At 43.1% G+C, this 27407-nt stretch overlaps 1 protein-coding gene across 1 annotated transcript in view; it reads left to right on the plus strand.

Annotated features, from left to right (window-relative positions):
* Window positions 1-27407, plus strand: part of CREBRF (CREB3 regulatory factor) — a 504903-nt gene that overhangs the window by 444092 nt on the left and 33404 nt on the right. Inside the window, exon 7 of the mRNA XM_044069872.1 lies at window positions 38-222. Coding sequence (XP_043925807.1) covers window positions 38-222 — 185 coding nt within the window. The remainder of the gene's footprint in view (window positions 1-37; window positions 223-27407) is intronic.

Consider the following 27407-nt stretch of genomic DNA (forward strand, 5'->3'; position numbering starts at 1 on the left):
TAATTACTAAGCATGGTTTTACAGTGTATAATTTTAGTGCACTTAATATTGATGTGCATTTTGAACTTTTTAAAAGAGGTTTCTCATTTGTTCCTGATTTCAAGTATGACATTGCTGACATGTTGATAAATTTAAAACTTTTTGTGAGAAAATTAAATTTGAGATTATTATACAAAGATCAGTCTAATATTGATTTTAATCTGGACACTTTGGTGAGAAAAAGTACTTTTATGCCCCCAAACAATTCTGAGACTTTAATATTTGAAAGAATATGTGAATGTGAAATAAGAATATTTTTGGCAACTGTTGGCCACAAATGTGAAAACTGATTCATGAGGAAAGAAATATTCTTACCAACTTAGCTAGTGATAAAAATCTGAGATTTATGAAGCCTGACAAGGGCGGTGGGCTGGTTGTAATGACTGATTGTCTCCAAAATGTTTAATATAGTGAATGATAGTTGCACATATTCAAGGGTGTCTAGAAATGAGCTAAAAAAGAGCATATATGAGAATTGACTATTTGATGCTCTATTTCAAGGCACTATAGATCAAACTGTAATTGTTTAAGTGTGGACAGTCCACAGTTACCGACAGTGTTTGTAATTCCCAAGATTCACAAAAATCTGTATGATCCAGCATTTAGGTCCATAGTTTCAGCTCGAGGATCCAAGACAGAACCTCTGGCAGCATTAGCTGACAAATGGGCCAGTGTTGTGGTCAGTTTCCCTGACCACATCTTAAAGGGCTCCTGGCACTGTTTAGAAAGGCTTAAAACTGTAAAAAGTGTAGGCAGCTATTCATTATTGACTATTGATGTCATTCATTTATTTTCTGTAATTCCACACACTGAAGGTTTGGAGATGTTTCAGGAGAGTTTGCACAAGAGTTCACAGATAAAAGCTGATAAAATATTGTTCCTTACTGATGTCATGGAATTTGTTCTGAAGAACAACTTGATGTTTGAGGGTGAAATTTATCACCAGATATCAGGTGTGACTATGGGGGCCAAGTGTGCCTCCATATTTGCCAACCTTGTACTCCTAGAATAGGAGAGGAAATTTGTGTTTAGGTCACACTTTTATGACAATATTTTGTTATACAATCGTTTTTTGGATGATTTACACATCCTATGGCAAGGGACTGAAGATGAAGCTGATGAATTTGTAGAATATTTAAATTCTACAACTGATTTTTTTTAGGTTTACTAGTACATGGAAACCTGATGAGATTGATTACTTGGACATTAAATTGTTCAAGAAAAAATCAAGAATTATGCAGCACTATCTTCAGAAAAAAGACCTATTCCAATAGCTTGATGCACTTCAAGAGTTGCCACCCACCACATCAGTTGAAAAGCATAATAAAGGGCCAGATGGTGAGATTATCACGCTTTATAAGCGATGATGTGAACTTTACCAATGAACTGTATGTTTTAATAGGGATGCTCATTGAGAGGAGACATCCATTAAGAATGTTGATTAAAATTAAGAAAGACATTTTGGTAAAAAGAAATGCATCTTTTATCCCCATATTGACCACCACAGTTGCCCAGACACAAACTAGATCTAGAAATACTACTACAGATGTGATGGTTTTGCATTACAACACAGATTCCCATAATATATGTTCTAGTGTCAACAGATGTTGGGACACTTGTTTCTGTGAAATGACCAAGGAACTTCTTGGCAATAAATCCCGAATAGTTTATAGTAGGGGCAGAAATATTAAGAACATTTTAGAGGGGAATTTTAAAACAAACTCAAAATGTGGGTATCATTCCCTTATGACGAAATGTGGTGCCTCTAAATTTTGTAAGTTTATTAAAGATGGGCCATATGTCACGGTAGGTAATTATGATTAGATGCTCGGGGAAATGTAACTGCAGCACGACCATGTTAGTCTGACTACCTGTGTGTCTTGTACATCTTTTTATGTTGGAAAAACTGTGCGCAGGTTAAGGGATAGAATTGGTGAACATTTAAGGGCAATAAAGAATAGAGACCCAGATAATGCTGTCTTTGTTCACAGTGTGTGAACAATAAAAGGTTAATCTTTTTTGTGATTGATGGAGAGGGGTGGTGACATTAAATTAGAAGTAGCAGCAAGGGAAAGTAAATGGCAGATATTAAATGCCAATGTTTCACCAGGACTTGACAGTATATCACTGGCCCCTATTTTGAAACAAAGGGCTTGTTTAATTTGAACGAATAGTAGTGTTTTTTATGTTCCACTTCTGGAATTATAAATTTTGATAGGTAATTGTATTTATATTTGGACTTAGGCTTTTGTGTTAAAAATTTATTTTAAACTGTGTTCACCATGTTTTTTTACTATTTCTATGATAGTTATTGTTTTAAAATCTTGGCTTTTAGTGATATGTCTTTAACTAGTTAAGCTAGCTAGTGTCTTGCATTAATTGTATGGAAGAATGTGATTGGTTGTTTTTCACCCAGGAGGGTACTTAAGCTGTTACGCTTGGCTTTTTTTACAACTCTGATGATGCCAAAGGAATTCAAGGTGGAAGCGCTTAGTTGTTTGATTTGCTACTCTGTTGGTCATTAAAACAGTTTTCAGTTTCCAGTGAAGTGTTGCGACTGTTTTTCTTCATTTTTTACGCTTCCCTATTATATCGACTAAAGTTTAGCTTGTTGAAATGCAAAACCTCGACAGCTAAACTCAAACTGCAATGGCCACTTAAGCAAATTTTTTCCCAGGGAAAAAAAAATCACTTGGCCAACAAACACCACAAAAACCTTTAAACCCTAATTAAGTGGGGGGCTTTGCCCCCCACACCCCCTAACTAAATATACTAACTCTGAGATCGCTCTGCATCGGGGAAAGGGCAAAAACTGCAAGTCATTTTTTTTTCCCTGAGAAAAATGTTGCTTAAGTGGCCATTCATGGTTTTGCCGTTTCGAAGTTTAGCTGTTGATGTTTCGCATTTCGACAAGCTAAACTTTCATCAGTTTCATAGGGAACCGGTGAGGACAGATGTGAATTCCTGGAGGCTAAAACTAGGGTCAGGGATTTTAATACTACTGGTGCTCTAGAAAGCCCAAAGGGAAAAGTAAACTGACAGCGTGAGCTGAACCCAAGACAGAGAATTTTTTTTAAACACCTTTATTTAATTATCACTTGTGACAGACAAACATTTTATATAAAAGTAATCAAACCATGATAAGGTCACATTTACAAAAATTATACAAAACATAATGTATATATCTTATAGTCTATGTAACATTACATAAATTAACTTCCTGCCTTTTCTTAAACCTCATTCCTCCTCAAAAATGCTTTATCTGTATGTATAGTTTCCACAATTTCCACTTTTTTCTATGTAATTTAATCCTACCTAGTGTTCTTTTTCTTTTATCCCTACTACAATATTCACTACTACAAGTATGGCTGGTTTAGATTTTGATTTCCATTTTCTAGTAACTGCTTTTTTGGCAGCCAGCAGAATTAAAATTAAGACAGAGAATATGAATACTTTCTATGACTCTTGCGGGACAGGAATGTGTAATTAAGCAACTTTTAAATCCAGGGTAACTAGAAGAGCATTTGGGTGTAAGGGTTTATAAGTTGAGCATTGTCTAGAAGGAACCTTCAAAAAGTTTTTTGAGTTTGGAAATATCTAAGAATAGCGAGCTATATTAAGAAAAGTGGCTGTGCTGCAGGAGACTCCTTTGGAAAGGACTGAGCATGTGAATTTGATAAAAGGAGTTCATGATGGTTATTCAATGAAATATCTGAGACAAAGGAAAACAAGGGGTACTTGTATTAATTGTTAGAGGAGCTCTAATACTGATAGTTGCGAAGATGATAATGGTAGATATGTAGTACTAGTAAGGAGCTACTGGCAAGTGAGAAGGATTATACTGGCTTTTTTTGTTTCAGGGTTTTCATTAAAACTGCTGTAATGGAGCTTAAGAAAAGTTTGGGAGAAATATGCTTTCAGCAGGAAATATTACTTCTAGGTTGGGACTGGAATTTAATGTGCAGCAGTGAGGATATATGTGGAGGTCCTAGAGGGGAAAATATAATAAAAGAGCGTAGATATTTGAAGATATTTATGAAAATATTTGGTAGGGAAGATGTAAATTCACAATTCAAGTTAAATGCAAAAAAATGTATTGTCATACCATTCAGCAAAAACACGGCCCCTACTGATTACCATACTAACGGCAACCCCCTAAGCCCACAACCTGTGGTGAGAGACCTGGGTACACAACTTGACAACAATCTCACATTTGACCATGTAGTGGCAGTGGTCAGAAAAGTCTTTTACTTGGTTCATCTCATAAGTAAAGGGATTACATCCAGAAAAAAAGGAGGTTATTACCTCTCTGTACTCCTCCCTCATTAGGCCAGTATAGGAGTACAATGCCCTGTTTGGTATATACCTCTTCAAACACCTGCACCAACTGGAAAGGCCACAGAAATGCTTCACAAAGAGAATCCATGGCCTCCCGACACCTGTCCCTGTGTGGACAGGCTCAAATTGCCATCTACTCTGTATCGGACAGATTGCTCAGAGGTGATCTGTCCCACCTACAAGGCAGTCTCAGACCCTACTCTACTAGAGCTTAAATCTAATATGTGACACTAACAAAACCTTCTGGAGAGACAGGTTTGTCTCCCAGAGGTTGCCTTGTCTCTGGAATAGACTCCCCATACACATCAAACAAGGTACGTCGCTAACCCTCTTCAAGCGCAACCTTGATGAGTGGATGGGTAACCACAAATTTGTCCTAGGGGCTCCACCTGTGTCCCTTATTGACAGGGGCGACAGGTGCTGATTGGGGTTTCTTTTTTGGGGATAAACTCTTGGCTAGGCTTGTAAGGGCCCCAGAGCCATTAGCCTACTAATCTCATATGATCCTGTAAAGGTTTTCTAGATGGTTCCAACAAAACAGGCACCCATTCAGGTCTAGTTCTCTGTTTTTTTTTTTTTTTTTTTTACAATATTTGTATAAGTTACTATTCTGTGGCCTTAGTTGCAAGTTCTTCTGATGAGTCAACGTTATCTCGTTTTTCACAGGGACAGGGTTTCTTAAGAACTTATCCATCTGATATCAATTTTCATTCATTCCCCAACAAATGGGTTCAGATCCGACTCAAATGCTTTCTACAGCTCATAGATGGTGAAAACTCTCGAGCCCCTCCCTTACCCATAATGCTATAGTCCCCCACCATACCTCTGATCTCGTTTGCTGCCCTCGCGTACAGATGGGGGTCGCTGTTAGCTGTTGAGCTTCGGTGTTAGTTTGTGAGTTGAAAAGTAGATTTACATATATAGCTAACATTTTCCTCTCTTGCCCTTTCTACACTTTAGTGCAAGTTTCTATTACCGTTGTTGCTATTTTCTTTTCCTTTCTTATACCCTTGCAGTAGTCTCTTCAGTTACCATTATGAATTCTTTCCTTTAACTTTCGTCTTTTCTTACATTAGTGGGAATGGCTGAAAAATGATCAGGTTTTAAGAAATGTAAGGCATGCAGCCATAAAATTCCTTATTAGATGCACACAATTCTTGGTTTTTACTTTCCAGGCCATGCCCATTTGAATATGTCTTGTGAAATATGTAAGGCCTTTAATCCTTGGGGCCTGGTAGATCATAAGTATAAACTTATTTTGAGAGGTTTACTTCTACCACTTTTTCTGAGACTGTGTCTGGGGCTCAACCCCTCAAGAAAATGGAGAAAAAAAAGAGGCCAAGAAGCATCCTTCAGACCCTTTCAGATCTTCTGCTTCAAGCTTGGCTCCTGTTGCAGACCCATCTCTTAAGCTGGCTAAACTGTCAGGCCAATTTCATCCTCAGATCGAAGATGAAATCCTCTGATCCGACAGCTTCTGATGCCAAATTTACATTGTCTGATCCGACACACTTGTATCTGAAGAAGCTTCCCCAGACCCAATGTTCTTCATCTCTGGTTCCCGTACCCTCCCACCTTCCATCTCCTTTCCTAGAGAGACGTCACCATTCCGGGACCTCATTAGTTGTTTCATCTTCTCGTTCGTCCAGAAGTCTGACCAAAGCAGATGTGGATAGGATGAGGAGGAAATTTCTCTCGACAAAAATTCAGATGGAAGTTCTCCCAGCTCCTACCCCCTTCAGGTCCTGAGATCTTTATCAGTGCTACTACACCTATTTTGGCTCCTCCTCTGATCTGACCTTTGGTTTGGAGCACTTGAATCCGAGAATCCCGGAGCAGTCTGTGTTGGATCCAAACATCATTGTATCTTCCACTATGATACCATTTCTGAGTGGACTGGTGCAGAGTATATCAGAGCCGTATAACTCTCTGAGCCATAGCATCACTGCCAAATCTGAGATGTTTGAGTTCACTCCAAAGTTGTCAGAGCCGTCTCTGCCCCTCACAGCTTCAGCACTGGGCAGCCGTGCTCCAACTTCTGCCTCTAGTGGTCTGCCTTTTGGTCAGAAGGAGCCAATCATCCAGAAGCATGTCTTCTCGGAACCATCTGTGTCTCGCTCTCTCTCTTTCTATAGCATTCTGCTTTTGAGGTAGAGGAGAGAGTTCTCTGCTCCTAGAGGAAGGATGTTTCCTCTCTCCTTGGATCCTTCTTCCCAAACCCATCTGTCTTTTTGTCTCGAGCCTCAACATCCTATTCCACAAAGACAGCCAATCCAAAGTCTCCAGGCTATCCAGCAGGGTATAATCATATATTCTGTTATATCTCCGGAACATCCCATCGAAGAAGTCCCTAAAAAGAGAGTGCGCAAAAGGAGGCATTTAGACTTTCCTTAAGAGTCGGTTACAGAAGAAGTGATTTTGATGAGTAGAAAGGGTCCCCAAGATCACCATCTGATGACATTTCATTTGGAGACTATCTGGATATCCTCAACAAAAGGGGTGGCTGGTCTACCGACAAACCTTCCCAAGAGAAATCTGTATTCCTGGAAGCCTTTGGATCTGGCCCATCTACCTCCTGGGTGACTCCGCCTGCCGACTACATCATCAATTTGATCTCCTGGCGGGTGTGGAAGGAACCTGACTCAGAGCCAATCCCCAAGAGACCAGACAAGATCCTGGCACCACCCAAAGATAGGGAATTTTGGAGTAAATACCTGTAGATGTCATGGTTATAGTGGCCGCCACAAAAAAGAAACTTGCATAACAGAGTTCCTCTGCTCATCCCATAGTGTGTTGGACAGGTTTGGGAAGAATGTATTTGCTTCAGCGACCTATTCACGTCATTCACTGAATTATCTGGCATTCTTCACCAGACTGCATGGGGATTTGATTAAAGAACTTGGCAAATCCCTGTCTAAGACCATAAAGTTCCAGTGCCTCACAGCTGGCTACCCTCCAATCTATTTAAAATTAGTCAATGAGGCTCATTTCACAGCAGGTTCAAGCATTTCCATTAGGAGATGTGCCTGGATGCGCCTGTGTGATTATGCAGAGCACTTCAATTGTTCCTTCATCAGTGCTCCCTTAGACAGAAGTTCTTTGGCCCTAGAGTTAGACACTGTTTGCTGTGGGCATGCATTTTTTTGACCCCCTCAAAAACTAATTTTCTAGGAATCAACAAGGTGGTCAGAAACTGTGGTGCAAAAAGTCCCAGGTCCCTTCCAAGATCCATGTGGAGACCGTTCCTCCAGGGTGGGGGGGGGGGCTATAACAGAAGATGCACCCAAATGGCAGAGGAGGTCTATAGAACCAGGATTCTTGAGATAGTGCTATGCTGAATCCTATCAGCGCTTCTGAAAGGAGGCCCAGTTGTCCACCTTTGGAGGCATTCGGGGGTCATTTATCCCTACACCAGATAGCTTGTCTACCGATTACAAAAGATATGTGGAGGCAGAGGATTATTTCCAGACTCTGTAAAATTCCCTCTTCCTACCCCCCCCCCCAATAGTAAACAAAATTCCTGATGTTCCACCCAGTCAGATTAAAGCAGCAGCACAAGAAATAAGCAAGCAGCTAGAAAAAAAAGTTATCCAAGAGGTGCCACCAGACCAGTTAATGTCTGTAACTATGATTCTTTTTAGTGCCAAAGAAAACAGGGGACTAGAGACCAATTTTGGATCTTGCAAACTGAATCGTTCAATACACGAAGTTCCAGATAGTCACAGTTCAGTCCAGTCCATTCTGCCTCTTCTGCACAAGGATGATTCACAGTTCAGTCCAGTCCATTCTGCCTCTTCTGCATAAGGATGATTGGATGTGCTCAGTAGATCTTCAGAATGTGTACTGTCAAATTAAAAATGAACATGTGACCCTGAAGATACCTTTGCTTCCAGCTGGGAGACGGTTACTACCAATTCAGAGCTGTGCCCTTTGGCCTCACCACAGCCCCAAGGATGTTCACCAAGTGCATGGTGGTAGTAGCAGCTCAATTGAGACTGCAGGGATTCCGCATGTTTCCTTACTTGGATGACTGGCTCATAACCACTCCAACCAGGCATCTTCTGATAAAAGCACGAGATTATGTACTCCAACTTCTTGTTTTTAGCCTGTTTCAATTTTAAGTGTTATTCTAAGCCTCTTAGTTTTGGTTTAAGCACTTTGGCTTTAGGCCTACCCCTTAGCTCTCCTTGGCCTCTCTCTGTCAGATTCTGACAAATATGGATGGACAATTTCCTATGGTTTCTCCTGCCAGCCTGGTTGATATGGGCATCCTGAGACAGTGTAGCAACTGCCTCATGTACAAGGACAACCATCTACTACTACCACCTAGGAACACAACTTGTTTGAGATGCAGTTACATAGAGGCTAGAGTCTGTGCTGTCCCTCACAAGCCAGTATGTCTGGCACTGAGAAGAGTGTCAACACAATCAGTACACCTCAAACACCAGCCACAATTACACACCGCACACCCACATATGCAGAGGTTCTCAACAAAAGCAAACCCAAACAAAGGAGACCTTAGTGGCAAAAACACATGAGAACTCTACAACCCTCCACACCACATACCATGCATTGTTCACACCAGTGTCTCATAACTACAAAGGCCTAACCATAAGCCAAACATATTAGTCATAGAAGACTCCATTGTGAGACACGCAGATGTGCCTCTCACCGGTTGGATAAGGAGAAAGTCACAGTTAGTTATTTGTCAGGTGCCTGAATCCACCATATCACACATGCATTCAAGTCTCTCAACAGCAGGTACTGTTATAACTCTGTCATAGTCCATGTTGGCATGAATGACTTGAGCCGTACCTTCCTGGACTATATATGAAGAGAGACTTAATTGAGCTCGCTGAATGCGTGTCCCAGGCAGGTATGTCCTTAGCCTTAAGCAGCATTCTACCATTACCCAGAATGATGCCTCAATACAAACAGAAAATGATTGACTTTAACAATTGGCTTAGTTTCTGGTGTCATTCCAGTGGGATCCGGTGCCTAACAGCCTGGGAAGATATTGACAGACCATGATGCTTTGCTAGAGATGGCTTGCATCTGTCTCACTTGGGCTTCAGGCTTCTGGCAAAGGCTCTTGCCTCCCCCATAGTACCTTTTTTAGGAAAAGTCATGAGGTTGATAATACCAACTTAAAAATTTCAACAAAACGCAAATTAAAGGTCATGCTGCTAAACAGTAGGAGCCTAAGCATGAAACTGCACTCATTGCAAGCATTCTCAACCCTGGAAGATGCTGACATTTGTGCAGTCACAGAAACCTGGTTCAAAGCTGTGGAGAGCACCCCAACCATACCTGGTTACTCATCCTATCATACATTCAGACCCCATAATGTGGGCAGCAAGCCAAAGGAGGCGGAGTTTCAATATATATTAAAGACACACACCTTCAGGCTGGTCAAACAGTATGATACACAGGAGACCCTCCAAGTCCAGTTAACCATTGACAAGACCCTTATTCAAATTATTACTAGCTACAGGCCCCCAAATTTGACTCAAGATGCCCACTCCACCTATCTGGACCTCTTCATATCTACAAAGATTCAACCCTTTACCCCGATCCTGGGTGACTTTACCCAGCCATAGATTGGAAAAACTACTCATGCCAGAACAAATGGCCAGAGATTCCAAGATTTCATCAATGCAGATGCCTTGGAACAGGTAGTCGAAACCCCCACAAGAGGTGATAAAAAGAAGTTATGTACTCACCATAACGTTCTGTGTTTGTAGTCCATCTCGCCCTTCATTCTTACATGTGGTTTGGAGCCGATTACAAAGCTCGAAGTTGGCTCGTGGCAATGTAGGTATCCCATAATGCAGTGGTATTAATCCTCAGATCTTGTTTGCTGCTAACCGTAATAGAAATAGTCATACTGTACCCTCAGGTAAAGGAGAAACAATAGTGAAAGGTCTCCAACATAATGGAAAGAGCAGAATTTCCTACCAGGTCCTCTAGGAATATATATGGACGGAGTAGGTGGCTGGGTATGTAAGAATTAAGGGCGAGATGGACTGTAAACATAGAACGTTATGGTGAGTACATAACTTCTTTATGTTATGTAGTCCAGTCTCGCCTTCATTCTTACATGAGACAGCGTCCCTAGAACCTTTTTCTCGGGTGGCTCATGGGAATACACTCTTGAGCACCGTGGAACCAAAGGAAGCTGTGTCCCTGGAGGCCAAGTCGACTTTGTAATGAGTAATAAAAGTATGTGGGCTTGCCCAAGTTGCAGCTGCACAAATACTGTCCATTAAAATCCTGGCTTGAAAGGCAGTGGATGTCGCTACTGATCTGGTTGAATGACCTCTAACTTTGAAGGGGAGTTCCTTGTTATTGGAAGAGTATATAAAAGTTGTGCAATTAGAAAGTCAGATAATGTGATTGTAGAGACTGCCATAACCTTTTTTGCTTCTGAAAAGGATATGAATAACTGGTCTGACTTCCTGAACTCTTTAGTTCTGTGGAGGTAGAACCTCAGTTGCCTATGCACATCAAGTGGGTGAAGTCTGTATTCTGCCTTTTTGGTATGGTTAGGGAAAAATACTGGAAGTTCAGTAGTTTTGTTAATATTGGATTGGGAGCAAATCTTGGGGACGAAGGAAGGGTCAGTTTGAAAAGAAACCATGTCTTTATGGAAGATCAAATAAGGAGGCTTGACTGAAAGCACTTGTAGCTCTGAAACTCCTCTAGCTGAGGTTAGGTCTACCAGTAGGATCATTTTCCAAGAGAGGAATTTTAAATCGTAAGTGGATGAAGGTTCAAAGGGTGGTGAGGTAAGTGCGAAAGGACAAAATTTAAATCCCAAGGAGGGACCGCTTCTTTAAATGGAAGTGTCAGTAATAAGTGCCTTTCAAAAAGGATTTACACAATCTATGTGCCATCAAGTTAGGTGTATGCTGTCCTAAGTGGAAATTGCAGATAGCTGCTAGCTGAACTTTAATTGTGGCAGCGGCTGAGCCTTGTTGGAAGAGTTCTGAAAGAAAGTCTAAAATTGATGAAATTGGGGCAGTGAAGGGATCTATGTTTCTGGTGCCCAAAAAGAAAATCTTTTCCATTTACTAGCATATAGATCTGAAGTAGGAGATTCATTTGTCTGCAACCTGTGGGTTATGGATCCGACATCGGATCCGAACCGGCATGGTTTACCAGCTATGGATCCAAGCTCTCAGCTCCTCCCCTCACCTATAATGCCCTGCTCTCCCTACATGACCTCAGATCTTGTTTGCCGCGCTGGTGACCAGATTTGTGTTCCTAAGCTCTTCAGCTAAGTGCTCTTTTTTCAAGTATTTAGAGTGTTAAAAATTGTATTTTTGTGTGAAAGTTGTGTGAAAGTTTAGGTTTCCCTATTACTTAATTATACTTTCTAGTGTTTTAAATTTAATTTTACTTTCCCTCCCCTCGCTGGTAGCGTAGTGTGTGTTTGGGCCTGTTGTGTGCTTTAGTTACTTTGCTTTTACCCTTAGTTTAAGTAACTTTTTTGTACTTTGGGATGTCTGAACAACCCAAAGCTGTGTTCTCTAAGTGCTCCGAGTGTGGCCATAAGCTTTCCCCGGCTGATGGCCACACTCGGTGCGTTAGATGCCTTGGGGTTGAACACCTCACTTCTGGATGTTCCATTTGTGCAGGGTTCAACCCCAGGGCATTGAAGGAGCGGAGGTCCAAGCTTGTCTTGGCGGGTCTTTTGCCACCGGACTCGGCTCCGGCCTCCGCTCCTTCGGGGGTAACCGTTTCTACGGTTGTCTCCTCTCCGGCTCCCCCTCCTCCTCCTGGGACTCAACCTCCCTGTAGTGGTTCGGAGGAGAGGGAAGCTAGAAAGAAGGACCGGAGGGAGAAGCACCATAAGCGGCGGGCCGAGACCTCTGTTTCGGCCCCGCCAGCCAAGCGGGCTTCTCCTCCGGCCTCCTTGTCTGCTGGTTCTCCCCCTCCTCGGCTCCGGTCACCTGTGTGTTTTTCACCGGGACCTGAGGAGGAGGAGACCCGATCTCCGTCGAGGCTATCCAGGAGGCACTCTAGGCCTACCTCGGTAGCCTCGTCGAGATCGACCTATAGCCTGTCAGACGCTGATCTGGACCGGATGATGAGAAGGTTCATCCAGGCCCAGATGCAGATGGGAGTGCTCTTGCCTCCCCCCCCCTTTGGGGGGGAGCTCGACCCCTTTCTTTAAGCCAATTGCTCCTTCTCCGACCCGCTACCCGGGTTCGGAGCAGTTGGAGCCGAGCAGCTTCGGAGCCGGGGGTGGGTCGGCGCCGATAGTACTTGGTACTTCGGATCCGACCCTGCCCTAGAGTGCTTTGGATCCGAGCTTCGGATCCGGGGGGATCAGTGCTCCTTCGGCGCCGTCTGTGTCGGAGCGCACTGTCCCTTCGGATCCGGCGCTTGGCGCCGGCTCCGATCCACTCCTCGGATCCGAGGGGGAGCCGATTGTCGGATCCTTTGGTCGAGGTCGGCTCCCCTTCGGCTTTTGATGTAGTGGAGAGGGCCCTGTTGAGGGTCTCCGGACCCCCGGCACTTGCTTCGGCTCCGTCCCGCACTCCATCTGCACTGGGTCAGGCTTCCACCATCCGGCCCTTGGGACAGCCCGCTCCTTTGCCCCAAGCTGTTCCCCTGGAACAGGTCACTGTTTGCGGGGAGTCCTCTGACAGCCCCCCGGAGGATATTCCCCGCAAACATACGTACAAAAGGAGGCACATTGACTCCCCCGAGTCTCTCACAGAAGACACGGACTTGGAGGAAGGGGAAGGCTCCCCAAGATCACCCCCCGAGGATGTCTCATTTGGAGACATCATGGAAATGCTCCGCATAAGGGGGGGGTGGTCTGCCCCCAAGTCTTCCTCGGACGAGTCCGTGTTCTTGGAGGCATTTGAAGCGGGCCCGTCTACCTCTTGGGTGTCCCCTACTGCCGACCCCCTGGTGGACCTCATTACCACCAGGGCGTGGAAGGAACCGGACACCGTGGAGCCAATCCCAAAAAGGCCCGACCGTATCCTCAGTCCCCCGGCTGACCGTGCCCATTGGAGTAAGGGGCCTCCGGTAGATGCCATGTTGACGGGCGGCCACCAAGAGGAACTTGCTCAGGAGAGTCCCTCAGTCCATCCCCCGAGCAAGGAGTCTCGGATGATGGACCGCTTGGGGAAGCGGATGTTTAGTTCAGCGACCTTCTCTGTGAGGGCACTGAACTACCTGGCACATGTGATTAGGATGCAGTGCGATCTTATAAAAGAATACGCTGCATCCCCCCCAGAGTCCATGTCGGAGGAGGACAAAGTGCTGCACTCCACCCGCATGGCCACTCTCAGGTCCGTCACTAATACCTCTATGCGGTTACTGTCCCATGCTACGGAAGGTGCCGCTAGAGCCGCAGGGGCAGGCCTAGTTACTAGACGTCAGGCCTGGCTCCGTCATTGTGATTTCTCGGAGCCCTTCAAGGCGTCATTTGCGAACGCCCCTTTCGATGGTTCTGCCCTCTTTGGCAAAACTGTTCGCGACACTTTGACCCAGAGCGAGAAGGACGGGAAGACGCTGTCTGCCGTCGGAATCCACTTCTCTGCACCCCAGAGGCCCTATTCTAGGAACCAAAAGGGTCAGAAGAAGATGTGGTTCCGGAAGTCGCAGCAATCCCAGCCTGCTCCGGACAACCAGTCCTTCCGTGGCAGAGGAGGACAGGGAGGACGCCGCCCTAGGGGCAGAGGGGCTCCCAGGAACTTCGGGTCCAGAGAACCCTTCTCTGAACGGCCCGCGCAGCAGCCCTGAGGGGTTTGCCCGGCTGCTCCACTCTGGAGGCAGTCGGGGACGTTTTTCGGAGCACCTAGCGGCATGGGAGTCCATAACATCAGACCGCTGGGTTCTCCAGATCATATCCAGAGGATACCGTATCCCCTTTCTTCACTTGCCAAAATTGAAGTCCCTCCCTGACGTTCCACCCGGTCAGTGGGAGGCCGCTTTGGCAGAAATTGGCCATCTGCTAAAGAAAAGAGCCATCCAGCCCGTCCCCCCAGACCAGATCGGATTAGGGTTCTACTCCAGGTTCTTTTTAGTGCCAAAAAAGACGGGGGATCTAAGACCAATTTTAGACCTTTCTCTTTTGAACCTGGCAGTTCCCAAGGAGAAATTCCGAATGGTTACATTGCAGTCTATTCTCCCTATTCTGGGAGAAAACCACTGGATGTGCTCCATAGACCTCAAGGATGTGTACTACCACATTCTAATGGACAGGCGCTCCAGGAGGTTTCTCCGCTTCCGGCTGGGAGCCAGTCACTACCAATTCCGGGTCCTTCCCTTTGGTCTCACCACAGCCCCCAGGGTGTTCACCAAAGTATTAGCAGTGGTAGCGGCCCACCTGAGGCTTCAGGGGGTGCAGGTCTTTCCTTACCTGGACGACTGGCTTCTCACCGCCCCAACAAGGCATCTACTTCTCTTGGCACGAGACTCCTTTCTCCATCTTGCTCCACGCCTGGGCATCACGATAAACACAAAAAAATCCAACCTAGCACCCACTCAGCTCATAGATTTTATAGGTGCCAGGTTAGACACGAGGAGATGGAGAGCCTTCCTCACAGCGGACAGAGTGCAAAGCCTACAGCTCCAGGTGCGGGCCATTCTCCACTCAAACTCAGTTCCGGCGGAGTTGGTCCTGAGGGCCCTAGGGTCCATGGCGGCAGCGATTGCGCTTCCTCCTCTCGCCAGGTTCAATATGCGTATCCTTCAATGGACACTCATGGTTCAGTGGTCGTATCTTGCTCTTCCTATGCATCATCCCATTGCGATCAGCAAAGCGTGCAGGCGGTCCCTCCTGTGGTGGCTACACTCTCCAGATCTCCACGGAGGCCGCACCTTTTGTGCCTCTCCCCCTCTCGCCACGGTGACCACGGACGCCTCCCGCCTCGGGTGGGGGGGGGGCATTTTGCAGGCCAGACGGTCCAAGGCACGTGGGACGATTCAGAGACCTTGCTGCATATCAATGTTCTAGAGATGAGAGCAGTGCTCTTAGCGTTGCTAGCACTTCAGGCCTTTCTTCCCTTGGGAACAATTGCGATTCAATTGGACAACATGTCTGTTGTCTGGTATATCAACAAACAGGGAGGAACCAGGTCTTACCCCCTTTGTCGGGAAGCCATGAGAGTGTGGGAATGGGCAATCTCCACCAACCGCTTTCTCATAGCAATGCATATTCCGGGTCGGTCCAACATCCTGGCGGACAAACTCAGTCGCACCATCCTCACCCCCTACGAGTGGTCTCTCAATACTCAGGTAGCGGAACGCATCTTCGCACAGTGGGGAACTCCTTGTTGCGATCTTTTTGCGTCTCCCTCAAACACCAAATGCGACAGTTTTTACGCCCTGATACCTCCTCCCGGAGGTTCCCCAAGAGACGCTCTGGTGCATGCTTGGCCACCCGGTCTTCTTTATGCTTATCCCCCTTGCCTCTGATGCTCCAAGTTCTTCAGAAAGCCTCTCGGTTGGGGTGCAGAATGATCCTCATTGCTCCTTTTTGGCCTCGACAGATCTGGTTCCCCTTCCTAAGGTCTCACTCAGTGAATCCTCCTTGGATTCTAGATCCCATTCCGGATCTGATTTCTCATCCATCCCACTTACCTCCTCCGAACCTGGACAACCTCAAGCTGACCGCTTGGCTGCTCCAGTTCCACTCCTGATCAGGACACCCGGTATTTCGTCCCCTGTTAAGGCCATCCTGGTGGCAGCTCATAAGCCATCCACTAGGAAAGTCTACCGTAGCAAATGGAAACGGTCCTCTTTGTGGGCGGAACGGCAAGGCCTGAACCCCTTCACAGTTCCTCTCCCTTTGGTGCTTGACTTCTTAACCACTCTTTTTAATGATGGTGCCAGCAGTTCCACGGTCAAAGTACAACTTGCAGCAATTTCTCATTATCACATTGGTCATGACTCCAGTCCACTGATGTCTGCCAAATTGTGTAAGATTTTCATTAAAGGTACTTTTCTTCTCAGGCCCCCTATTAAGCAAGCGGTTCCTCCTTGGGACCTCTCCTTAGTTCTTCAAGCCTTGACCGCCCCCCCCCCTTCGAACCGGCGGCTACGGTAGATCTGAAATTATTATCTTTCAAGACCGCCTTCTTAGTAGCCATTACCTTGGCCAAGAGAGTCTCAGAGCTTCAAGCATTATCAGCTAAACCTCCGTACTTGGTCTTTCATCCGGACCGTGTTTTCCTCAGGACCAACCCGTCCTTTCTTCCTAAGGTAGCTTCTGAAGCAAACATTAATCAATCCATTAACCTCCCTGTTTTCTTCCCTAAATATCAAAACAAGGGTGAGTACAAGCTTCACACCTTAGACGTTCACAGGCAACTTAGATTTTATCTAAACAGGACTGCTGGTCATAGGCAATCCGACCAGTTGTTCATTTCCTTTGCTAAATTTAATTTGGGCAAGCCAATTTCCAAAGTCTCATTATCTCGCTGGATTTCACAATGTATCTTACTAGCTTATCAAGCTTCAGGAAGGCCCGCACCGGAGGGTGTACATGCCCATTCAACCCGGTCAGTCTCTACCTCAGCAGCCTTTAAGGCTAGGATTCCTCTAGATGATATTTGTGCAGCAGCCACGTGGGCTTCATCTCATACCTTTATTTCCCACTACAAGTTGGATCTTGCATCTAGGGGTAGAGCATCCTTTGGCTCCGCGGTGCTCCGGAATATCCTTCCATGATGTCCGCCCAAGATTCAGGTAGCTGGGGACTCTGTCCCACAGGTTGCAGACAAATGAATCTCCTACTTCAGATTTAGAAGTTATGTACTCACCATAACGTTCCATCTGAGTAGGTGTATTCATTTGTCTGCAACCATCCCGCCCTCCTATCCCCCTGGCCTTTCAGTTTCCTGCATATGTTGTGTTACCCTCTTCAGGGTGTTTATGCTGTTGGCAAACTCGATCTGAGGTCATGTAGGGAGAGCAGGGCATTATGGGTGAGGGGAGGAGCTGAGAGCTTGGATCCATAGCTGGTAAACCATGCCGGTTCGGATCCGATGTCGGATCCATAACCCACAGGTTGCAGACAAATAAATACACCTACTCAGATGGAACGTTATGGTGAGTACATAACTTCTAATTTTCTGGTAGAAAGCTTATGAGAAGATAGCAAGATATGTTTTACTGCTGGAGTGAAATCCTGAAGTTTGACTAAGGTTGGAAGTGGAGCAGCCAAGCTGTCAAGTTGAGGGTGTGGAAAGATGGATGGAAAGTTCCTGACATATGTGTCAGCAGATCTGGAACTGGGTCCAGAATCCATGGATCCTCCAGTAGGCGAGGCCAGTATGGAGCAATGAGAATCATCTTGCTTCCCAAAGATTTTGCTTTCTGAATGACACTTTATATGAGGGGAAATGGGGGGAAAAGCATACAGAAGTCCCGAGGGTCAATTGTGAACAAGTACATCTCTCTCTATCTCCCCCAGAAAGCGGGATCAGGGCAAAGTAGATGCTGCATTTGGCATTCATAGGGGTGGCAAAAAGATTGCAGCAAGGCTGACACCATTTGCGTAAGATCTCTTCCGCTACATTCTGATTGAGACCACTTGTGTGGCATCAGAATTGCCCTGCTGAGCTTGTTGGCTATCACATTGGACTTTCCCAGGATGTGCGTTGCGACTAGAAAGTGTTGGGAAGATATTGCCCACTGCCAAAACCCTCAAGAGCCTCTAGACAAAATGGACATAATCTTGTTCCTCTATGTTTGTTTATATACCATACCACTGACATATTGTCTGACTGGATTGCAGTTCTCCCTAGAGGTAGAGAGTTGTGGAGTGCTTGCAACGCCAGGAACACTGCTCTCATTTCTAGAACATTCATGTGCAAATGGACCTCGTGTTCCTGACATATGCCTTGGACTGTCTTTCCCAGGTAATGTCCCCCTCACCCTATCTGGGAAGTATCCGTGGTCACAGTGGCAACAGGTTGAAATAGAACGAATAGTCTCCCGATGGTTAAGTCGTTGGACTGAATCCATCAACAAAGATCCTTCTTGCAAGTTTCTGTTATGATTGGATAAGAGAGGAAGTTCCTGAAGCGACCACTGGGAGAATAACCACTGTAGGATTCTCATATGCATCCTGGCTAATGGAACAAGTTTGTGCACTATTTTTGCTTTGACCTTGTGTTTTGGAAGGAGGAGCAATATATGTTGTCCGAGATTCGCAATTCTGTCAGCGGGGAGTCGTGCTATCATTGAAATGGTGTCTTTCTGTGCCTATAAAAGTAACATGCTGACAGGGCGACAAGGCAGATTTTTGAAAGTTTATTGTAAGGGTGGCAGTCAGGACCCAGTCATCCATGTATGGAAATACTCTGAATCCAAGACGTCTCAAGTGAGCTGTTACTACTGCCATGCGTTTGGTGAACACTCTGGGGGCTGTAGTGAGACCAAAGGGGAGAGCATGAAACTGTAGTGACTGGCTCCCAGCCAGAAGTGTAAGTGACTCCTCGCTGCTCTGTCCATTTTTGTGGGAGTACGCATCTTGGAGGTCTAACAAGCACATCCAGTTGCCTTTCCTTAAAAGGGGGAGTATAGATTGCAGTGTCACCATTCGGAACTTGGACTTTACTGATTCGTTTAGTTTGCCGAGATCCAATATGGGCCTCCAGTCCCCTGTTCAAAAAGAATCTTGAGTAAGTTCCGAATCCTGTCTGGTCTGTGGGGACGGATTGGATGACTCTCTTGTTTAACAGCTTTTGAATCTCTAGTTGCTTGATCCCTGTGATTAGGTGGAACATCCGGGATTTTCCTGGTCCAAGGAGGGGGGGGTAGGAGAAGGGTATGGAGTATCCTCTGGATATTATGTTTTGTACCCACTTGCCTTTTGTGATATTGTGCCAGGCTTCTTGGTACAAAGATAAATGTCCCCCGACTGGCTCCAGAGTGGCACAGTCGGGCCTCCTTTCAGGAGCGCTGATAAGGACGTCCGCGAAAGGAATCTGTCGCCCTGGTTCTGCGGACCCCCTCTGCCTCTAGGACATTGTCTACTGTTATTTCCTCCCCCTCCGCCCCTGGGGAAGGAATCGCCTCGTGCATCTGGGAAAAATCTCTGGGATTTCTTGAACCACATCTTCCCGCCTTTCTGCCCTTTAGGACAGGGTCTTGAAGGGATGGAAAAATGTACTCCAATGGCAGAGAGAGTTTTCCCTTCCTGCTCGCATCTGGTGAGTGTATCCTTACCTTTTGGTCCAAACAGTGAGGAACCGTCAAAAGGGGCATTTGTGAAAGTAGACTTAAAGGGTTCCTCGAAGTTGCACAAGCACATCCAGGAGTGTCTCCTCAGGGAAACACCTGAACCCGCTGCCCTACTCCCTCCATGTACTGTGTATATCAGCCTCATAGAGGAGTTCACAATGGAGTTTAAGGTGGATAACTGAGTGGTAACCTTTTCTGGTACCCCCTCAGTTGAAGTACCTTGTAGAATATCTCCTAGTTCCTTCAGGAGGTCTCTCTGAAGCCTTGTAAAATGGGTAAGATAATTCAGCAATCTAAGGGTAAAAGCTGCTGAGGAAAAAACATGCTTCCCATATCTGTCCATCGTTCAAGACTGTTTATTTGGCGGATGGACAGATAAGGATGTCTCTGCAAGCTCCTTCTTGGTGGCTGCTGTCACCACCATAGCATCTACCGGCACACCTTTTGTCAAGAAATCCTTTTCCTTAGGGGCCGAGAGAAATTTGTTTGGCCTCCTAGGGACTAGTTCCATGGTGTCAGGGGATTCCCACATCTTTCAACTGACCAAGTCCATGAGCTCGTCAAAAGGCAGAGACACCCAAGAGGCTGAAGGTTGAGATCCGAAAGCCTACAGGTACACAGACTCCTCGTCATAAGGGGTGATGGTAGGCCAGCTGCCTCTCTGCTTTAGGGTCTCAAGGATATCTACAAAGGAGATGGAGGACGACCATGAGGAACCTTCTGACTCCTCAAGGTCAGTGTCAGAAGTGACATATTCATCAGGGGAGTCTACATGCTTCCTCTTGCATGTTTTCTTCCAAGGAGGCTCCTCAGAAGAGTATTCTGGGGAGGTCTTGGAAGAATGGGGACCACCCAAAGGGTGTTTCTGAAGCTGTGGATCTTTTGGGTGGTGCCTAGACAGGAGCCGGTGCTTTTGGAGGAAGAACATCAGCATCCTTGCGTAGAGCTATAGATTTGGCCCGCACACTCCTCTTCAGCTCTAAGGCCGACCCCTCCCCCCTGGCTCCGAGGACACCACTGGTTCCGAAGAAGCAGAGATAGCCCCTGGTTCCAAGGAGATCAGCTCTGACACTGATGTAGGAGCTGAGCTCAGGCAAGCCAACGCACAGAGATGTAGGCTCGGAACCGAAGAGGCTCGGGTCCGAGAATCCCCCTCTGGGCCGACTGGTGAACTTCGACTCCTAGACACTATGGACAACGCCGAGAGTGTTCGAGCAGATATCTGTTCCGAAAAAGCCACTTTGGGTGCCGGAGCCGAAGGTTCTACTACAAACGGTACTGAATATTCTGGCTCTGATAGGCCGGAATGGCTTGGATGAGGAACAGTAGTGGTTGATAAGGACTTGGGCGGCTCCGAGGCCAGTTGGGGAGGAGCCACGAGCAAATTTGCCAGCTCTGGCGCCTTCAAGAGTCTGCGCACCACTCTCTCCCACATCTTCATCTGATATGCTCCTAGAGGACCTGGAAGAAAGGGTTGGAGACCGAGATCTCTGAAAAATAGGTGAGCTCAATGTAGGGGAGACCGGTGGGATATATATGTTGGCCGGCTCCGAGCTACTGAATCTTTTTTCGGCCCCAAAGTACTTTGGGCCGATATAGGCATATCAATCGTAATAACCACATTCTGTTCCGAAGGCAGTCGAGCCGATGAGGTGAGAGCCTTGGTGGTTTTTTGAGATTTTTTCTGGAGGTCCAGGTTTCTCGGAGGACACTGGAGAAGACCTTTTCAGTCTTTTTTTCTTTCCTGCTAGAAGGAGACCTTGTAGATTGTGAGGAGGAAGAACTACCCAAGTCTTCCTCGAAGGATGGTTTGAGGAGATCTTTCAATATCCAATTGTTTTTCCTTTCTTGAAGGACTCTCTAACTAAAGGAATGACAAAAAGTACAAGTCTCCTGCAAGTGAATGGCCCCCAAACAGTATACGCATACAGATGAAAACAGATGCAGAAGGAATCACCACTAGGAAATAAACCTCCGTTGTAGTTCAAAAAAAGTCTTTATTTGTAGAACAATGAATAAAAAATGAGCGCTTTCGCGTAGGATAACTACGCTTCTTCAGATGTAATTACAATGGAAAAACGCATTTGTTTTATACAGGACTTTTTGGCGGTCAAACCAAGCAATTAATCAATTAACTGGCTTAATAGATAGTTAATTATTTAAAGTGCTTCTTACTTTTAAAGTGCTTCGTGCCCATTACAACAACATTGAAAATGTTATATTTCTCTATTTAAAACTTATAGAGTAAAACGCAAATAAAACATGAATACTTCAATTTCATATCAGGGCGTATATAAACCCCTACAGGTTATGAAAAAGTGTCACTTGATTTTCATGCAATCATACAGACGTTATGTTAATGTTACATAGTCTTAAAACCTTGATACCTTAGAACCTGAAGACCTAAAACCTAAACATAAAACCTTAAAATACTAAAACCATAAATAAACATTTTTATAGTATAAATAGGTATTCCATATACATGAGAGCCTTTCTAAACGGTAAAATAGTAGACAAGACCATGAGTGAATATATATTTTTTATAAAAACATAAATGGAAAATGAATATGCATGTACAATTCATTCTAAGTGCATATAAAACCTATTTAATTATATGTTTATGTATGTTTAAAAACTTTTTTATTGAATATGTATATAGCAGATATTATAAAAATTACTATTTATTAATTTTAATGAAATATGTTAAAAATATATTAAAAATTATTATGTTCCTAATCATGTCAATCAATTAATATAGTATAAGAATAATTCATATAACATTAAGTTTATAACAGTATGTTTATAATTATGATTTTAATTTTATAATTTTCTGTTATTTAATACAGGTTTGATTGAAATGAATTGATTAATACCTGGTGTAATGTGTGCTCTCAGTGTTAATATCCACTTGAATTCCATATATGCCAAATGATTGATAATATCACCTCCCCTGGGATTAGGAGTTGCAAGTTGCAAAACTTTAAAACTGAAATTATGTGTTTTGTTATCTTGTATATGTTTTGCTAAAGCACTTTGTTCATTTCCTTTCTTTATATCATAAAGGTGATTATATACCCTATCTCTTAACCTCCTTTTGGTTAGGCCTACATAAAATGCGTCACATTCTTCACAAGTGGCTAGATATATAAGATTAGTACTATCACAATTGGAGTAACTACTTGTTGTGAAAGTATATAAACCATCTGGATGTTGAAAAGTTTGTTTTTTAGAGATGTAAGGACACATGTGGCAATGGCCACAGGGGTAAGTTCCACTTTGAATATAACTAGCTATATTATGTATATTACTTTTTTCTATACATAATAATTGTTTTAAGTTATCACAATTCTTATAGCTAAATCTGGGATATTCACCAACAATTGTTCTTGTAAAGGGATCCATGACAAGTATATTCCAATTTCTATTAATTATCTTTTTTAGAGAAATAATATCACTTGTATATTTCATTGTAAATGATAATTTATCTGTGAATTTTTCATTCATAGATTTTCTTGTATAAGAAGCTTGTTTAGAATGATGATTTTCATTAGCTTTCTCTGATGATGTAATACCTATTATTTGCTGTTTACATTTTTTAATTACTTTATTATTATAGCCCCTTTCCTTAAAGAATAATTCTATTTTCTCTATTTCTGATAGGAAGGTGTCCTTTTCTTCACAGATTCTTGCTATTCTATTGAATTGGCTTTTCACTATTCTTGGGAATGTATGTCTTGGACGCATACTTTCATACCTCAATAAAGTGTTTCTCCAAGTAGGTTTTCTATAAAGGGACGCACTAATTATTCCTTTTTTATTAAACTTCAAGGATAAATCTAAAAAATGAACTTGATCTTGTGAAGTTTCCACTGTGAACCTTAAAAAAGGACTAGTAGTCTCTGTCATTAAAAAAATTTATAAAATCAATACCGTTACCCTCCCAAATGATAAGGACGTCGTCCACAAATCTCTTATATAGTTTAATTTTCTTGTATTGAATATGTTTAAACAAAAAATTCAATTCCCATTGGTAAACTACAAGATTCGCGTAAGTGTTTGCACAGGGGATGCCCATGGCAACCCCCCATTTCTGCAGATAATAATTGTTCTTAAACATAAAAATATTGTTAAGTATTAATTCTAATAGATGACTTATTAAGATTTGTCTGCTATTGCTATAATTGGAATGTTGTACCAATATCTCTCTTATAGCTTGAAGTCCTAATTCATTTGGGATACACGTAAACAAGTTTTTTATATCCATAGTTACTAACAAATATTCTGATATGTCTTTCTCTAGTGTAAAATCTTTGAGATATTGTAATAGTTGGTAGGAATCTTTAAGAATATTTGGAATTTCATTAACTATCGGCCTTAGGAGGTATTCTACAAAAGAAGAGATGGTAGAGGTACTCCGTCTTTCACCAGATACAATAGGTCTCATGGGTACCGGGAAGGTATTTTTGTGTTTCTTCGGTAGACCCTTAATGATGGGGATGGTGGGGAACTCAATTAAGAAATATTCATAAACTTCACAACTGATTTGGCCACACATTAATAAATCATATAGGTCTTCTTGTATATCTTTAATTATAGTTTTGACTTGATCATTGGCAATAATTTGATAAGTGTGACTGTCTGAAAGAAGGGAGGTCATAGTAGCTTCATAATCTGTAGTATTTAAAACTACTATGCCCCCTTCCTTATCAGCTGGCTTAATAGTAACATCTGTATTTCGTTTTAAATTGTTAAATGATTTCTGTTCGCTCTCTGTGATGTTAAAGTAACTACATCTTTTTCGATTTGTTGCAAAAAAATTCATAAAAATCTTTCTCACAAAGCTCCATAAAACATTCTATGTTGTATGGAATGAAAGGCATAAAGCTACTTTTGCATTTAAAAATTTTTTTCATGGTATCAGTTTTCATAACTGCTTTATCTTTAAAAAACACTTTTAGTGCTACATTCCGACAAAATAATCTGAGATCTGTTAAAACATCACTTAAAAAACTGCTTTGCGATGGAATAAAATTTAAACCTTTGTTTAACAGTGAGGTTTCTGATTCAGTGAGTACATCTGACAAATTATAAACTAAATTATTCAGTTCCTTTGCAGTCCCGTATTTTTCTTCCGATCCTTTCCTCTTGCGTGGTCCCCTGCTGTTTGAGCGTCCTCTCCAGCCCGTTTGTTGTTTTACGGGGAATGGTAAAAACGAGTGTTGACCATGGCTGGATCTTTAGGTTTGGCTCCTAGCATATTAGTTGTGTTATGAATTTTAGCAGCTTGTTGATTAGGGGGTGGAGTATCACTAAAGTGATGAGCTGCATTATTGTTATTCAACAAAATAGCTGTTAAAGATGTTTCATTGCTAGGAGCATTGCTAGAGTTAAAAGCTAAAGGTGTTACTGTTGACTCATTAGTCGCATTGACAGTTACGATACTTTCATTAGCTGGTATTTCAGTAGACATCGGGTTGGTTGCTGTATTAGAGGTCGTGTATTCTCTTCTCGGCCAGACAAACACCTGGCCGAGAGCAAAGTCATTTGCATCTCTAACAAGTTTTCTCTGTTTAGTTTGTTTGTCTTTCACTAAACAGATTAACTTGTGACCATACATTCTCCAATCTTTTAGCATAATATTCTGAATTGAAGCGTTCGTTAAGATCATTTTGCTCCACGTCTATTTTACTCTGCAACTCTGCTTCTAATGGAGCAAAATACTCTAGTAAAAGTTTCATGTAATTGAAACCAAGTTCAATATTCAAGTCTTGCCACTTTCTAAGCAATATGGGGTGACTATCACCATACGTGGGCATGCAAAAAATACGCATGCCCCTAGGTACAACTCGGAAGTGGAGGCAAGCTTCTAAGTGCAGTCTTTGCCAAGCATATCTTTGTAACTTAAATAAATAATCTTGGAATTCTTTACGTGATCTATTGAATTCTGTTAATTTCTCACCATTTCTAGAGACTTGTGTGGAAACTGGATTGATATTGAGCTCCAGAGCAAATAAAGGGTTGTCCTTACGATGCAAAAGAAGTTCCCAAACTGGCGTTGTTACAGCCCTCGTCTCCGGATGAAAGTCCAGTTCTGTATCCACTTGCTCCATGTGTTTAACCAGAAACAGCAACAAATGAAGGGTGAAACAAAAAAATGAACTGCTGCTGGTAGTTAAAGATGCCTTCCGAAAAATAGAACTGATAACAGATGAAAACAGATGCAGAAGGAATCACCACTAGGAAATAAACCTCCGTTGTAGTTCAAAAAAACGTCTTTTTTTGTAGAACAATGAATAAAAAATGAGCGCTTTCGCGTAGGATAACTACGCTTCTTCAGATGTAATTACAATGGAAAAACGCATTTGTTTTATACAGGACTTTTTGGCGGTCAAACCAAGCAATTAATCAATTAACTGGCTTAATAGATAGTTAATTATTTAAAGTGCTTCTTACTTTTAAAGTGCTTCGTGCCCATTACAACAACATTGAAAATGTTATATTTCTCTATTTAAAACCTGTAGAGTAAAACGCAAATAAAACATGAATACTTCAATTTCATATCAGGGCGTATATAAACCCCTGCAGGTTATGAAAAAGTGTCACTTGATTTTCATGCAATCATACAGACGTTATGTTAATGTTACATAGTCTTAAAACCTTGATACCTTAGAACCTGAAGACCTAAAACCTAAACATAAAACCTTAAAATACTAAAACCATAAATAAACATTTTTATAGTATAAATAGGTATTCCATATACGAGAGCCTTTCTAAACGGTAAAATGGTAGACAAGACCATGAGTGAATGTGTATATATATTTTATAAAAACATAAATGGAAAATGAATATGCATGTACAATTCATTCTAAGTGCATATAAAACCTATTTAATTATATGTTTATGTATGTATGTAGCAGATATTATAAAAATTACCATTTATTAATTAATAATGGTGGTTTTTTGAGATTTTTTCTGGAGGGCCAGGTTTCTCGGAGGACACTGGAGAAGACCTTTTCAGTCTTTTTTTCTTTCCTGCTAGAAGGAGACCTTGTAGATTGTGAGGAGGAAGAACTACCCAAATCTTCCTCGAAGGATGGTTTGAGGAGATCTTTCAATATCCAATTGTTTTTCCTTTCTTGAAGGACTCTCTAACTAAAGGAATGACAAAAAGTACAAGTCTCCTGCAAGTGAATGGCCCCCAAACAGTAAACGCATACACTATGGCCGTCCATAATGGACATTGTCTGCGTGCGTTTTTGACAGTTTTTAAAACCCGAAGGTTTGTGTTTCTTTTCTTTAGATTCTTTAGACATAATTGCTGAAAAAAACAATGCTAAGGGACAAGGAAGAATCCGTTAAGTCCTCTAATTAAAATGTAAAATGGAGCTTAACTATTGGGGGTGAAAGAACAAGCACACCACAGGAAACCCAAAGAGAGAACTAGGTTCTCTAATTTAAATGGGCCTAGCCCTGCTCAAAATAGGGAATACAGCACACAGTAAAGGCAAGGTGAGATTAACAGAGGACTAGGTCAGGGGTCCAGGAAAGTAAACAGGGGTCCAGGGAAGTAAATACCATGGGAAGAAGTAGCCAGGGAATTGTTATGGCTAGGCTTGTATAGGCCCTAGGGCTGATAGCCTAGTACCAGCCTATGAACTTAAACGGGCTAGTACCAACCTATGAACTTAAACGGGCCTAGCCCTGTAGAACGGAAAGGAAATACCACTGAAGGAGAAAGACAATAATAAGAAAGGACTAGGTCCTCTAACTTAAACGGGCCTAGTCCTTGAACAAAATGCTTCACTAAGATAACT

The sequence above is a fragment of the Protopterus annectens genome, chromosome 4.part0, assembly GCF_019279795.1.
Source record: "Protopterus annectens isolate FY-2018-M chromosome 4.part0, PAN1.0, whole genome shotgun sequence".
NCBI lineage: Eukaryota > Metazoa > Chordata > Ceratodontiformes > Protopteridae > Protopterus > Protopterus annectens.